The sequence below is a fragment of the Trichoplusia ni genome, chromosome 23 (genome assembly GCF_003590095.1).
Source record: "Trichoplusia ni isolate ovarian cell line Hi5 chromosome 23, tn1, whole genome shotgun sequence".
NCBI classification, from domain to species: Eukaryota; Metazoa; Arthropoda; class Insecta; order Lepidoptera; family Noctuidae; genus Trichoplusia; species Trichoplusia ni.
In genome coordinates, this window is record NC_039500.1 from 172,877 (window position 1) to 187,967 (window position 15,091).

At 37.7% G+C, this 15,091-nt stretch overlaps 2 protein-coding genes across 2 annotated transcripts in view; one reads left to right on the plus strand and one right to left on the minus strand.

Annotated features, from left to right (window-relative positions):
* Nucleotides 1–2,567, plus strand: LOC113504935 (28S ribosomal protein S5, mitochondrial-like). Its single transcript, XM_026887453.1, has 7 exons — nucleotides 1–245; nucleotides 394–613; nucleotides 734–867; nucleotides 1,112–1,206; nucleotides 1,353–1,488; nucleotides 1,668–1,867; nucleotides 2,152–2,567. The coding sequence occupies exons 1-7, from the start codon at nucleotides 107–109 to the stop codon at nucleotides 2,506–2,508; spliced, it is 1,281 nt and encodes a 426-aa protein (XP_026743254.1). The 5' UTR covers nucleotides 1–106; the 3' UTR covers nucleotides 2,509–2,567.
* Nucleotides 2,557–15,091, minus strand: part of LOC113504933 (autophagy-related protein 2 homolog A-like) — a 26,966-nt gene continuing 14,431 nt past the window's right edge. The window contains exons 23-38 of the mRNA XM_026887451.1: nucleotides 14,867–15,059; nucleotides 14,310–14,417; nucleotides 12,134–12,393; nucleotides 11,509–11,717; nucleotides 10,902–11,036; nucleotides 10,237–10,426; nucleotides 9,587–9,754; nucleotides 9,022–9,181; nucleotides 8,662–8,829; nucleotides 8,121–8,289; nucleotides 7,510–7,656; nucleotides 7,032–7,159; nucleotides 6,559–6,713; nucleotides 5,949–6,113; nucleotides 5,344–5,551; nucleotides 2,557–4,674 (exon numbers count right to left, since the gene is read on the minus strand). Of these exons, the coding sequence (XP_026743252.1) occupies nucleotides 4,661–4,674; nucleotides 5,344–5,551; nucleotides 5,949–6,113; nucleotides 6,559–6,713; nucleotides 7,032–7,159; nucleotides 7,510–7,656; nucleotides 8,121–8,289; nucleotides 8,662–8,829; nucleotides 9,022–9,181; nucleotides 9,587–9,754; nucleotides 10,237–10,426; nucleotides 10,902–11,036; nucleotides 11,509–11,717; nucleotides 12,134–12,393; nucleotides 14,310–14,417; nucleotides 14,867–15,059 (2,577 nt within the window). The 3' untranslated portion in view covers nucleotides 2,557–4,660. The remainder of the gene's footprint in view (nucleotides 4,675–5,343; nucleotides 5,552–5,948; nucleotides 6,114–6,558; nucleotides 6,714–7,031; nucleotides 7,160–7,509; nucleotides 7,657–8,120; nucleotides 8,290–8,661; nucleotides 8,830–9,021; nucleotides 9,182–9,586; nucleotides 9,755–10,236; nucleotides 10,427–10,901; nucleotides 11,037–11,508; nucleotides 11,718–12,133; nucleotides 12,394–14,309; nucleotides 14,418–14,866; nucleotides 15,060–15,091) is intronic.

A 15,091-nucleotide genomic window follows, 5' to 3' on the forward strand; every position in this document is an offset into this window, starting at 1 on the left:
CTGTTGTGACTACTGTCAAATTAAATATGATAACAGGGGACTGGGTTAGGTTATATTTATCATTATAAAGTGAAGAAACAGAGTTACATCTCTGTTTCTATATAAAATGACCACAAAAATATTAACTCTTGGGAACATTCTAAGCAGACCTATTAGTATTCTCATCAAACAAAATAATGTAACACCTAACCTAAAAACCAGTTTCAGTACTTCTTCTGTGGCTTGTGTAAACTTCTTCAATAAATGTAAGTTAACAGTTAAACAATTTATTAATAATTTGTCCACCTATAAAACAATTCATTAGTAACTATCATTTATGTAATACTTTCATTGATGAAACTCAGATCACAGACGAAAGCATACAATATAACAGAAACAATATTAAATTTCCAGTGCCTGCAGAAAAGCTGTGGAAGTCAGTAACATCCGTAAGTAATGCTGGAGCCAAGAAGGGTCGTGGTAAAGGTGCGGGTCGCATTCGGATCCGTGACCTGAACAGAGGCCAAGTTATTGGTGTGGGTAGGTCTAGTATGTTGTGGCCTGGTCTCTCAGCACCTGTGATCAGGGGTAGAGAACTGCTGAAGCAGCAAAGACTGCCTGATGACCCGGAGAGGTAAGATAGGAGTTTATTCTACATACTAAATAAAATGCTCTTATTATTTAAAATAAAATTGGAGTTTACTGCAGCATCGAATGGTTGTGCACTACATTAATATGTTTATCTCAATTTTAGACTGGAGAAATTAATAAAGATCCGAGACTCAATGACAAAGTTCCGTCGTCTCAAACTTAGTCCCATTGAGAGAGGTTGGTCTGGCATGAAGATGCCTGGACGCAGCCTTGGACCTCCAGATCCAGTTGGTGAAGGTACACCTGCTAATTTATTATAGATAAAAATTGTTACTGTTACATTATTCTAGTGGCTTGGTTAATCCTAGATACATCCATAGGTGTTAATGGTATGTATTATCTATTTGTAAAAAAATATTTTATTTAATGCATGTGCAAAAAGCTCAAAAGGCTAATATTCTATAGTTTCAACAAAAACCTTCCTGTTTCTGTTATGTCTATGCTCTGCAAAACAATTAATGCTTGATAATTATTATTACAGATCACTTTACTGGTTTTGACACTAAAGTACTTCAGCTGAGGTCACTTCTTATCATGAAGGGAAGTCTTGGCCGCACCAGGAACTTTCAAGCTATGGTAAAATTTATTGAATAAGCTCAGTTTAGATGTAGTGCCTAAATACTTTTAGTTTAAAAAAAAATGTAGCACAGAGTCTTTTGGAAGCTATTAAAAAAAATCTCATTTGTATATGAAATGGTTTTAAAGCATGTTTTTTTTTTAAGGTGGTAACTGGAAATGGCCAAGGCTTGGCTGGTTTTGGTCTTGGCAGAGCAAAGGAAATGCCAGCTGCTCTAAGGAAAGCTAGGAACAGGGCTGGTCAGAAGCTTATGCATTTTGAAATTTACAATGGACACACAAGTAAGATATGATTAGTATTTAATCTAATTGTTTAGATTAAAATCAGATTTTTAATTTTTTTATTAAGAGTTTTATAAACCCGTAATTTTTTTTGTATGCAAAATAACTTTTTTAATAATTGTTTTACAGCAGATTGCCTGCCAAAATCTAAAACAAAAACTTATTGTGTTATGTTTCAGTCTACCACGACTTTTACACGGCCTTCGGAAAAACCAAGATCTTTGTTCAGAAGAAAAATGAAGGATATGGTCTGATGTGCCACAGGGCAATCAAGGAGATCTGTCAAGCTATTGGTATTAAAGACTTGAGAGCCAAGGTCGAGGGGTCGAACAATCTGCAGCATATTGTAAAAGCGTTCTTCATTGGTCTTCTGCAACAGGTATATTATAAATACATATTTTTATAATATAACAGTATGTGTTACGAAAGTCAATTATGAAGAAAAAACTTGTGTGTGCTAGTAAGGAAATTATGTAATGTTTGGGCACTGCAGTATTACTCGCGCGTTGTGTCAATCGCAGAAAATATTACGATATTTCTTGATTAGCGTCCAAGTCCTATGTTGTGTACTATAGAAATGAAAAGGATTCTTAGGAAAGCTCTAATCTAAGCGGGTAAAAGCGCCGTAAACTTAATATTTATTATGTACAATTTTCTCCACAGAGAACTCACCAACAACTAGCCGAGGAGAAAAAGCTTCACCTAGTCGAATACAGGTCAGAAAACGAATACTTCCCAAAAGTGGTCGCCAGTCCGTCCGAAGTTAGAACGAAGGAGGAACTTCTCACAAACGAGACTTTAGACTTCACTCAGTACGTCATGAACAACAAAGTCATTCTCAAGAAGAAGAAGTACCCTCGCTTCTATGAGACCATGCCCCATTACAAGATATATCTTAAGAAGTATGAGAAGTATAGGAACCATGAGAAAATACGGCGCAACCTGAAGGTCGAATACGGAGAAGTCAAGAGCTTCCTCACAGACAAATACCCAGAGAAAGCGGAACAGGAAGCCCAATAGATAGAATAGTGTATTATGTATAGTGTTAGTAAATAAAAACAAATAATGTTGCAATCATTTATTTATTGTTTTCAAATTATCAAAAGGATTATTTTCATTGTTGAATAAAAACGATAATGGAATAGTCTTACTACTCTATTAAATATCAAGGAATCACGCATAAAAAAGGAAAATAAAACTTATTATTTGAGTAAATAGCATTTACCTGGGAACCGTCACAATTCTCAGTGATCCGCGGAATTCTTTGTAATTCGATGATTATTTAAGCTAAGCCAGTATTGTCTTATGCAATTTATGAATCAAATTTAACATTTTCAAGCATTACCCAATATCGATACAAAATATATGAACATCCCAATTTGGATAATTACAAGACTCCCGCGTTTATTTAAATCTATGTACAGGCAACATTCCGATCAGGATTTCGGTTGAATAAAAACAAATTACTATATAATATAAATTCCACATATGTGTCATGGCACCCGTCGTCGTGCAACGATATATACATGAACGTTGTATGCCTAAGGAGCCGCTAAATGCTCTAAAATGCTAGACTGTCAAATCAAGCACCACAGTCTGTACTTCGGTGATCAATATAGCATGTATAAGTTGCATTTAGAAAGAGGTTATTTTTTAAATATTGCTTCTATTATATCTAAAGTTAAGGATTCTAAGTTTAGTAGAGTATTGCTTTTGCAGTTTCTAATGAAGTTATGTAACGGGAATTAACGACGGGTTTGCGAATACGGCCTTTGTTATTAAGTCGAAAATCAAGCTGTTAAATGTAAATGCTTATGCGTTAATTCCCGTTATTTAAACTTAGTACAAAGTATACTATGATATTTTCTAACCAAGCTTGTTTCGTCATAAAAGACAAGAGAAAAGGCTGAAAAAGCTAAAAGCCTCTATGCATAAAGGTAAGTTCGTTTGAAAAATTAAGATGGTCATTTCTGCCTGTCTCTTATTGAAAGTAGAATGGTTTTAAAATATCATAGCAATGCGAAAGACTATAACACAGAACTACTTTACTAAATAAATTTTACTGTCAACAACAAAATTGATCATCATGTGAATCAATTTTGTTGCTGACTGTATAATTCTATCTATATGCTTGGCATTCTAATTGAGATATTACCTACGAGACTAAAGGACTACTCACACTTGATTAGCTCGATACAGATTACGCCCATAGAAAAAAAACTTATATGGAGACGCGTACGCATCCTTTCAGTTTTTCACTTTCGTTTAAATTCGTTTTTCTACGGGCATAAGCTTAACAGAGCTTAATAAGTCTGAGTAGTCCCTAATGCAACTACATGCTCACCGTTGGATACAAAGGCGTAACAATAACGTTCCTATTTCTTTAACGCGAATCAAGTATCAAGTACAGGGTTACCACCAAAAAAATGCTTGATGTTTCACACCTTCGTTAACAATTAAAAACAAAATCTGTACTCGAAACCTCATTTATAAAATAAAAAAATACGCAATGTATTAACTAAGACTATATCTAATAACATGAGTTACATATAACCTTCTATTATATTGCAACAATGTCCTGCCATATAAAATAATTTAATATCAAAACGAGATGATTATTTTTGTACCTCGATTATGTAATTTGTAACTCTGGTTTATAAAAGAAATACATCACATTTTAGAATCACTACGTTCTTGAAATATTTTTCATCAATCACTTGAAAGCGCGTTAATATTTTTTCTTGTATAAAAATATGTTTGAATTTTATAATACCTATAGAGGCAAGTACGTATTATTTGTCGCCTTTCTATTGACAAACGCCACAAACCTTAAATCTATATACATAGGGTTGAAAATAGCATATTTATAACAAAATGTGAACTTCAATGGCAGTCGACGAAGCCTCGTGTGTCTGAGCTAGGTTCATGAACGGATCGCATCAAACTTTGAATCAAACGAAACTTGAGCATGATGACAAACTTGGATATATAATAATGGTTAAGTTATGAGCAGATATGTAAGAGTTCTATATTGGTTTTCTAAAGGAATGTAAATGTTAAACGCTTACAAAATGGTCACGCTGTTCTTGAGTTTAGTGCGATCCGCCCTCACATTATACACGAGAATATATTGTGTGAGAGAGATCATCGTACAAAATTGACGCGAATTTTCTTAATCTATAGGCTCTGAAACAAAAGAAAAATAAATTTAGTGGATGGTTACGAAATGTTTATATATTCTAAAGTAATGTGGGAGATGTAGGACTTATTCATGATATTAAAGCTACAATTTATTTTGGAATGGCTATTGGTTGATATTTACATAAATTAATTTAAAATGAAAAGCGAGTATCTACGTCAAAGATGCTCCGCCGTAGCTGCGCACAGCAGGATCAAGGACGGATCTAGAGCAATTTTAGTTAGTACAAGTCTCATTAATTGTGCGGTAGCGAGAATTTAATCCACTTATTAGTCCTAACCACTAGTCCTACTTCGTTACATTCAGTATCCAGCCGAGTAGACCTGTTAGCTACGAGTACTCGCTACGAGCGTTATCTTACGAGTGCTTGTTACGAGTGTTATCTACGAGCTACTAAGCTACGAGTGTTTAAGTCCTGACCAATAAAGAAAACGTTCAAAGTTTCCGCTACTTTCAGCAACCAGCTGGTTAAATTTGTTAGCTACGAGTACTTGCTACGAGCTACTTAGCTACGAGGGTTTAAGTCCTGACCAATAAAAAAAAACGTTCCAAGCTACTTCTACGACTCCGTTACTTGCAGCAACCAGCCGAAGAAATCTGTTAACTACGAGCGTTCGCTACCAGTACTCACTACGAGTGTATACAAGTTTAGTTACCGTGGGCGGTCCCCTGGCGGTCCCGTGCGCGCCACTTGCCGGCGTGCGGCGGCGCGAGCGAGGCGCGCACGCCGCCCAGCACGTCGGCCGCGCCCGCCGCCGCCAGCGCCAGCGGCGCCACCGCCGCGCCCGGCAGGTGCCGCAGCACGCCCACGCCGTGCGACCAGCGGGCCGCCTGCGCCATCGTGGCTGCTTGGTCCGCGAAGCCCTGTACACCGGTATAAGTAGCTACTTAGTGTTGTAATTACGAGTACAAGACAAACTGGTCAAACTCAGAACCTCCTTTTTTAAGTCGGTTAAAACATTGAAACCTTCTCCTAGAATGTAATAAATACTTTTCTGAAACCACATCCAAATTGCTTCAGGCAAACGCGAGATAATCGCGGACAAACGTACATACATACAAGTAAGTCAAACTGAGAACCTCCTTTTTTCTAGTCGATTAAAAATATTTAAACATGTATGTTTAACTTAATTAATATGTTTTAAGCAATAATTATTCTCTGATAACACATTGTCATATGGATATATCTTCACACGTAAATAGATATCAAGTCAATGAAAATAAAAAAAAATATTACATTTAATTATCTAGCAACACTAACCTCCTTCATAGTCTGATAAGCGCTGGCAACCCCATCCCTAATATCCGCGGGTTGTCTCGCGGGGTCATGCCTGCGCCTGCGCCGCCGCTCGCGCCGCGCGTACGCATCTTGCAGCTGCAGTGTGGGCCCGGGGGTTAACATGTCGAACGCTGTTTCTGCTGTCGCCTGTATTATAAAAAAAGTATAATTATATGTATTAATTCTATAGGTACATACAGTAACTGTACTGAAGCAATCCGATGGCGTTATCAAGTCAATGTCTCGAGGTATCGTCTGCAGGAAGTTACTTATTGTTTGGGAATAGGAAGATTCAAACACTCGATGAAATACATTGCTTTGGCAAAACGGCTGGTGAGTCGAATCAAGAGTTGAAGGATATCGTATTCTGTCACAGATTTATATTATCCAAACATTAATTGTATTAAAAAATGTGTAAAAAACCTAATATTTTCCTATGAAAAAAAAGCAGAAAGAGAGACCAACACCATGCTCAATGCTGTGTCCCATTGCACTGAATTGGATCAGTTTGGACTCATTGCGAAATTCATCGAATATAATATATTCTCTGTTACTATTTAACTAACTACTAGGTCATTTCAACAAGTATTACCTGAATAAGCTGTAGAAGTCTTGTGGTGATGTCTAGCGCGGCGACTGCAGTCCTAGCTGTGAAGGACGCGGCGCCGCGTCTCAGGCCGTGTACCAGCCGGCCGTCGCGGCGCCACTGTTCCACTGGCAGCCAGACCAGGTCCCTGATACCCGTTACTGGGTGACAAGAGGATAATTAAATAGGAGATTAAGATTAATATGACTGTAAAGTGTGTATGTACAATTTGTAACGGGAAAGAGTAGAGAAAAACGCTGCAGATTACAAATTTAAACAATTATTATTTGATATTCTTAATTCATTAATTTGTAATAGAAACGCTTATTTCTTGAAAATAAATCGACTTAAGTCTACAAAAATCCAGTTGCTCTTATTTATTTAATACTTCTTACACAAAACCTTTTACAGTTAAATGTGCAAAAAAACAAGAAGTAGGAATATAATAAGAAAAGTAAATATAATTGGTTTCCACTTACTGAGTTGCAGTAATGAATGCATAGGTCCTATTCCGCTGAGCAGGCCGGGCAGTTGGTGACGCTTGATGTCTGACAGCCATTCGTGCAGCGCCCATTGCACTAGCTTCTCAAGACCCAATAGTCCTAGTCTGGTATTATTAAAAATACAAATTTGTATTAAAGTGTTTCAAAGTTAACACACAAACACTATTGGTTGCCAGTCCAGCTCAAGAAGAGAATAAATAATGAGTCAAATAGGTTTAGTAAACATTTTATTTTAAATAAACTTTCTAAGAATCAATTTGCATGATCCAATTTATTACGAAATTTACAACACCTGTTTCAGGACTCAGGTGTATGTTTATGGATTTTTTCTTATATGACTTCGTAAAGAATCGGTGGACATTAGGTATCGAACTGAATGGTGACTTAGGTATCGACTTAATTATAGTCTTACTTTCCTTTAATTTTGCCTTATTTCATGTAAGATACTACTTACTTGTAATCCAGCCTCTTGAGTGTGAGTTCGGAACAGTTCAGCTGCCCCAGGCCCATCAGTAGTCCCGCTACTGGCCCGGCCGACAGGTCAACTCGCTTTCCTACGTAGTCCAATCTGATCGGAACTTCCGGCGAAAAGACTACGCGTCTGAAAGATTCACAACAATTTCTTCTTTAGGAACTTACAGAGTAATTAAGAGACAAATCACACACTAAAAGTGTGGTTGAACCATAAGTATCATAAAAACCGAAAAATCTCGACATGTTACTGTAATTATCGTTCATTCGTTCATTCCACTAATTCACGGAATGCTTTCGTGAAATGCTTTCGTGAAATGAAACACAGTGCTGCTGTTTATTATACACCACAAATACAATTATTCTGGACCCTAAAAGCATCAGGGCTTGCTTTGCCATCAAAAAGTCCCTACGCTGAAAGGGGAATATCTGGGTCGAGAAGCCTGCCAGTATGAACCAGCAAGAAACACTTTCAAAGCCAACCTAAAAGAAGGTAAGTTAACTTATACGCATACCGCGAAGGCCAGTATGAGGAGACGCAAAAAAAAAATACAAAAGGAGGTTAGCCAGTATAAAAAAGAACATTAGCAATACCTGAAGTATATCGGGGAGTCATCAACAGGTTCCATATCGACGGGCAACTTGGCGACCGGCTTCTCCTGGATGCCGAGCTTCTGGAAGTCCTCCTCAAGCTGGATGAGGTTCTCGGAGACCAGCCGCTCGGCTTCGTAAGTCTCCATTAACGGCTCTTCGTTGCGGATCACTAAATACATAGTTTGGAACAGATAATTATATGGTAAGCAATTAAATTACCTAACTTTACTGGAAGGTCTTGCTTAGAATGAATAGAAAAAAAGTGCGAGTAAAATTAGTCGGTAATTAAGGCGGTATAGAGAAACAGTGCAATTAAGTCTAGTTGAGTATTTAAGGCGGTATAGAAGAATTTACGTCACGCAAATAGCCTACCAATATAATACCCTCTTGTGGGACATTGCCGTAGTCGGGTTGAAAGCTAAACGGCTGTATTATAAGAACGACATTGATTGAAATGTCGTCTTTAAGTGTCGTAGGGTTTTTGTCAATTGGAATAATTATAGAAACATGGACATGGAAACTATCGTTTTTATATGTTTACCTGTGTCATTGAGAGATAGGGAGTCAGCGTCGCCCAGCGAGGTGGGCGTGGGCGGCGGGTCGCGCAGGTGGCTGGCGATGCTCATGACGGGCGGCCGGTGCGTCGGCGTCGTCTGCCGGGACCCACTGGATTCAGTGGATAGACCACCTACACTTTTCGTATCGTCATCTGTTACGAGAGAAAATTTGTTAAGTTGGCCTTTATTTTTACAAATGAACTAGAATAAATATGAATGAAATGATGGTACAGAGAGAATTTACTTTGTGCATGTGAGTTGTATGTTTGTAAACCCCCGCGACAGAAGGACTAAATTATTTACTGTGTGAACGTTTTTTTTAAACAGTTTTTACGCGAACATACCTGTAGACTCATCAGTGCCAAGCTTGGAGAGGTATCCGACGAGGAAGGCGAGCGTGTCCTGGTCCAGGTTGAACCACAGCGGTAAGAGAGACACCTTGAGGCAGCACTCTTGGGCCGAGAGCGCGGGGTCGGGCCGGAGGTGGACTGCTTTTACTATCAACTGTATCGGGAGGAAGATAGAGATAAATATACATGAAATTTGAATTTCAAAATGAAGTATGATTTTTTTCTAGTCTTCGATATATTGCTGCGTAAAGGTTTCTCCATCCACAATTTCCGGTCCCGAGCGACTTTGAACCGACCTTAGTGGTACGTGTTTAATTCATATTCATAATTTACCGCCACCTCCTCCGAGACCGGCTTCGACAAAAATTAAAAACTTTTGTTAAAAAAACTGAAAAAATAACACTCGGGAGCAGGTGTAAACCCACGCAAAACAATAAGTCGCTGTTTTCAATTTAAAACATAACTTTACACTGCCAGTACAAATACAAGTACTTTTTCGGTACCTTGATTAACTTTAAACTCCCGACATTTAAAGAGCTATAATTTACGTAATACATACCATATGAGCATTCTTCCTCTCCGGTTCGTCCTTTAGCTTGTATTGGCTCAGCAGCTTGTTGATATCGCTGTTGACCAGCTGGTCAATGACCTCGATCTTGCTGATGGCGAGCGTCTGTCGGGAGGCGTGGATACCACCCGAGGGGTAGATCTCGTATTGGAACTTTACCTGGTGAAGATAGTATGGGATTAGAGTTTTATAAAGAGAAAGCATTGTTCTTAGAAAACTAAAAACCTGAGTCTAGGCTCGATCTGCTAAAACATTGTTTAGAACAAATAAGTTTTCGTGTGTTTGTCAATCAAAAAAATACAGTTTTTTAAGCAAATCTCACAAAACGAACAACCAACTTTAAACAAAAACTGCTGAGACAAACTTGATGATTTTTGTATGGGACAGCTATTTCACGGTAAATGAAAAAAAGCATCAACAAAATCAGTTTATCCAGTCTAAATTTTGAGGTAGCAAACATTAAACAACAAACAAGAATTGAAAGCTTCCTTTTAAAGTCGGTTGAAAACAGTCACATTTCCCGAGTAAGACACTGTCTGCGTTGCTTTGCAGGTGTACTACGACGAATACTTGTCGGTAGATGGCGCACTAACACTGTACTAACAAAATTATTTAATCTTTTGTCCTTCCCTATTCCTCACCTTAGACAGGCACAGCTTGACGCGTGTATGATGGTCCCTGTGCGGGCCGCCCCTCGCGCGCAGCTCTCGCCGCTGCGTAGGGCGGGCGGCTCGCACACGTTCTGTCCCAGTGGACCAGCGCACGCCGCCCGAACGGTAGGCTGCGGCCACCGCGCGACCACTCTCGTATGGCTCGTAGTCTTTACTGCGTCTACAGTGGACAATTAGTTATACTTAATTCGTAAGAAACGTTTAATGAGATTGATGGGTTGTGTGTGAGTTGCAACTACTGCTTTTTGGAATCGTATTGATATTACACATACCTTTTAATTTTTTATGTTCCAATTGGCTAATATTACACAACAAGTAACGCTGGAAACAGCAGAATATTATGGACCTTATTTTATGTGACGGCTCTTGTATTCGAAGTACAACATCTATTTAAGATTACCGTAACACACCTAGAGGGCATTTCAATAAGTCAGATTTCAGAAAGGGTGGCACTTTTCTGCGGGCTCCCACTTATTCGGCTGCTATTAGATAGCCTGTACTAAAATCTATTCAATCAAACCATCTTAAGAAAAAAAAATCAAACAAAATTTCTACGAGATATAATTCATCAGTCAAATTTAGCTCTTAATCTGATAGTCTCTAAGTTCACTTTCATTCCACCTTTATATACATACTTGACAGTAGTAGGCGAGCCCTGCTTCCTCTCCGTATCAATAGTGACGGTCTTCTTGGCGGGCGCGCCGTCCGCCGGCTTGAAGTCGCTCCCGCCGTACATGTTCCACGTGACACTCATCTCGCAGAGGGTATACCTGGGTATACAGGCAAATGTATGTTACGGGAGACTTAAAAGAAGAGAAATTTCATTTCAATTATGTTATAGGTTTGTCAATGTCAGTTTTTAGGGCAGTTAAAAACTGTGAATGTTAGTCCTAAAAAGATGGTTGCAATATGATTATGGCACATCGGGTAGAAGTAGGAATTAACTTGAATATGTTTCCAGGAGTTTTCTACATTTTTCATGAATGAAAGACACCAAATACTTTAGTTGACGTACTTTACTTACTTTAGTAAATACTTTAGTTAGTCAATTATCCCAAATCAGAATAAGGGGCTTTAGTTTGTCGGTAAACTAGATCAGTCGACTTTGAAAAACGTACAGGTTTTCAAATTTTGCTATATTTTCGGTACCTTGTTTTTTATTGGGGATCTTTATTTCGGAATAAACTCAGCCACGTATAAATCTTTGCTCAGCATATACTTACTAACTATAAGTCAGCTTACCTCAACATCGGCAGCGGGAAACTCTTAGGCGCCTTCAACACGTCAGTCCTGGCCGCTGGCACGGTGAAGTGATTATCGAACATGTAGACCGGGCCGGGTCCTATCCAGTTGACGACTGGCTCGTCCAGATCATTGTCCTGTGTCGAGGCTTGTGTCTCCACGAAGCAGTACTCGTCGTCCGTATTGCCGCCGTCGCTACTTGATTTGTGCTGGAGGAAAATGAAATATGAAAGGATTTTAAATAAAAGAAAATAATTAAAATGATTGCTGCTCTGCTTAGTTAAGTCAAAGTTAGTTGCGAAGTGTTCATGTGATTTTGAGGCTCAGCAAAGGTAAGGGAACCGGGGTATTTTTAGTCGTTGTATTAAAGCCATTACAGATACAAAATGTATTAAAAAAAACCAGAAAACAAGAGTAGCATTTAGTTATATTTTTATATAGAGGTTCAATAAAGAACTGTTTCTAAAAAGACGTACAATTTTTAAATTTTACGTCTATTTCTACTACTTTCACTAAAAAAAAATGATTACTAACTTTCATTTCGAAAACATAACTATACGAAAAAAAAACAACACTAATTAACAGACCACTCAAAGCTCTAAAAAAAACAAAATATAACTCTCACCGATTTCCGCTTAGGTTTCCTTGGTGTTGCCTTGGGAGTGGACGTGGGATCTCCCAACTCTTTCGCCACCTGCACATTAGTGGGCTTGGCTTCCTGCGCCTCCTCAAACATAGTCGGCGGTAGATCCTCAGACTCTATCGACTGCGGTTCCTCTTCCAAAGGTTCTGATGGTAGCCGAACCTTCATGTTGGACTCGTCAGGGAAGAAGAATATCTCCACGCCTTCTTTTTCTGTTGAGCTATGGAGTTCGTCGTCTTCTACTAAAGAAGAATTTGCTTTGAAATGGTTGTAAGTAGCATTATACTTGCGTTGTCAGGTGGACGGTTTTAGACTTTATTGTAATGCGATAAAGTTGGTATTACATTGCAAAGATTATTTGGTCATATCTGTCTGAATTATGAGTTATTATGTGAATAGGCATGTTCACTCAGGTTACAAATCCATCTAATTCTTTTTTCACTTATTAAATACAGCATATAAAACCTAAAATAAAATTATAAGAACCTAATTATTATTCTATAATTATAGAAAAATAATTTAAAATGCTTTAATTTTTATCGGTGATCAGCTGACTGCGAACACCAATCAGAGCGCGGTGACGTCACTGGCCGAAAAACAAGCTGACATTTCTGTCATAATCAATACTTAAAGTACGACCGGCAAACTGTTTATATCTTTCTTTCAATAGTACGACTATAAAAACCTCATATTTTGTTAGTATAATGGAGAGTGGTTTCATCAAAGCAAATAGCGGTAATTTACCGAAGATAGATTCTTTGATGGTAGCAATTTTTTTTGCTACAAACAAAGACTTTTGTGCAGCGGAGCTCAGAAACGTGAAAATATCTTTGTAAGTATTAAATTGTATGCTGATTTACATTATTTATCATTCAAAATACACCTTATCCAAATTACATACAAATTTATAACATATGTAACGAATTTTCATATTTAACAAAGAAATATTTAAAAGTAAGGTTATGTACCTTGCCTAATTAATAATAATAATATCTTTGATAATGGGTGGTACCATTCCTGGGACTCCAGCTATTAAGCGTGGCAGGATTTTAGAAAATAAAGTACGAGAAACTGTTGAAAAAATATTAAAAAAAAAGATACGATGATGTGGGCTTTTTATTAGCCAAAAATTTCCTATGATTGCTGGTTCTCCTGATGGTATCGGTGAGCAATTTCTGATAGAAATAAAATGTCCTTTCAATGAGAACACTATAAAAAATTATATTCAGAATGGGAAACCCTCATCGAAGTGTTATGACCAGATGCAAATCCAAATGTATGTTTGTGGATACAAAAAGTGTTTCTTTTGCATCGCAGATATAAACTTTCAAAGTAATAACAAAGTTAATATAATATCAGTAAATTATAATGAAGAGTATGTTGAGACTTTATTGCAGTCTTTATTATTATTTTGGAAGACAAATATCTACCCGTTACTATATAAAACAACAGAAACGTAGTAGGCACTTATGTAAATATGCAAGTAAATAAAAATACTAAATGATTGGTATTTTAGTCTTTTATTTCCAGTTTACATTGTTCAATACTTCTAGCAAGTGATAACCACTTTCTTCTTATTAGTGCATTTTTTGGAACGTATATGAAAAGTTTCTGTGGTGTTGTTATTGACGTACTCTTGCACATTGGCACTGCACATGTTTTGTAAAACGAGGTCATTATTACAGTTTGTATCAACAATATTTCAGTAAAAAACAGTGGACTCTCATAGAACGCGAGCTTTGTTTATCGGCCGGTGACGTAGATATTTATCACGTGACTGTTTGGGAGCGTTTCGGCGGCAATTTTTGAAAAATATTTTTTTAATTGTTTTTTATTGAAGTTAGTGATATTTTTTTCTCAAAAATATTTTTTTCGTGTTTATTTAAGCTCTATTTATAAATTAAAAGCTATTTCTAAAATTAGTGAACATGCCTATTGTAATAGATACTTACGTGGTGTGAAGAAGAATTTAGTTTGGAATGGTTGCAAGTAGAATTGTTGGTGTATTTTGGAATTGAGTTGTCAGGTGGACGGTTTTAGACTTTATTGTAAAGTGATAGAGTTGGTATTACATTGCAAAGATTATTTGGTTATATCTATATGAATTAATTGTGCATGACGTATATTAGTTATTATGTGAATTGTAATAGATACTTACGTGTTGTATTGGGACTCTCTTTCATAGCTTCCGCCATAAGGTCATTGACTTGTTGAATTTCACTAGGTGATAATTCTCTAATTTCTTCTATTGGTCTATCTTCTAGTCCTGTGAAGATCAACATTTCAATAAATACAATTCTAAGTAATAAATTTGGTAGGTAAAGAAAGTTCTGGTAACATAAAACAAAGACTCATATTGGGCTTGGGAAGCCTTTTAAGCCAGACCTACAAACAGAGCTGACGACCTCTGTGTTCGAGTGGCGTATGCACCGGTTTCAAGGTGTCGCTAGCTCTGAGGTCCCGGGTTCGATCCCCGGTCGGGTCAACGTAAAAATTCACATTTCTACATTGTCTCGGGTCTGGGTGTTTGTGGTACCCTCGTTGTATCTGGATTCCATAACACAAGTGCTTCAGCAACTTACTTTGGGTTGAGAACAATGACCAGAAATTACTACTGAATTATTTTCTGGCAATTTAAAAAAGTTTTTTTCTCCATCCAGTGAAGTAAATACTACAATCTATACAAATAAAATGTCGTATATCCTCAACACTTACCTACTAAAGGCTCCAACGGTTGATCAGAACATATACTGGTATGTCTCGAGGAGGGATCGAACGGCGTTTGCGAGTCGCCATCAGACGCCGCATACGTCAGTAACCGACACAGCGCACTCGCCGAGTCCCAGCAAGTGTACAGAGTTACCATATTGTTAGACGCACTTAGATCCACTTGAGGCTGTTCGTTTGACTGTAAGGTAGCGGAAATTATTTAGAAGAGTT

What these genes read in the sequence shown, in the direction of transcription:
- LOC113504935 (XM_026887453.1), top strand. Translation starts at nt 107, where the DNA reads ATGACCACAAAAATATTAACTCTTGGGAACATTCTAAGCAGACCTATT. An exon ending in TCCAGATCCAGTTGGTGAAG is followed by an intron (nt 868 to 1,111) that starts GTACACCTGCTA and finishes TTATTATTACAG; the next exon opens with ATCACTTTACTGGTTTTGAC. An exon ending in AATTTACAATGGACACACAA is followed by an intron (nt 1,489 to 1,667) that starts GTAAGATATGAT and finishes GTTATGTTTCAG; the next exon opens with TCTACCACGACTTTTACACG.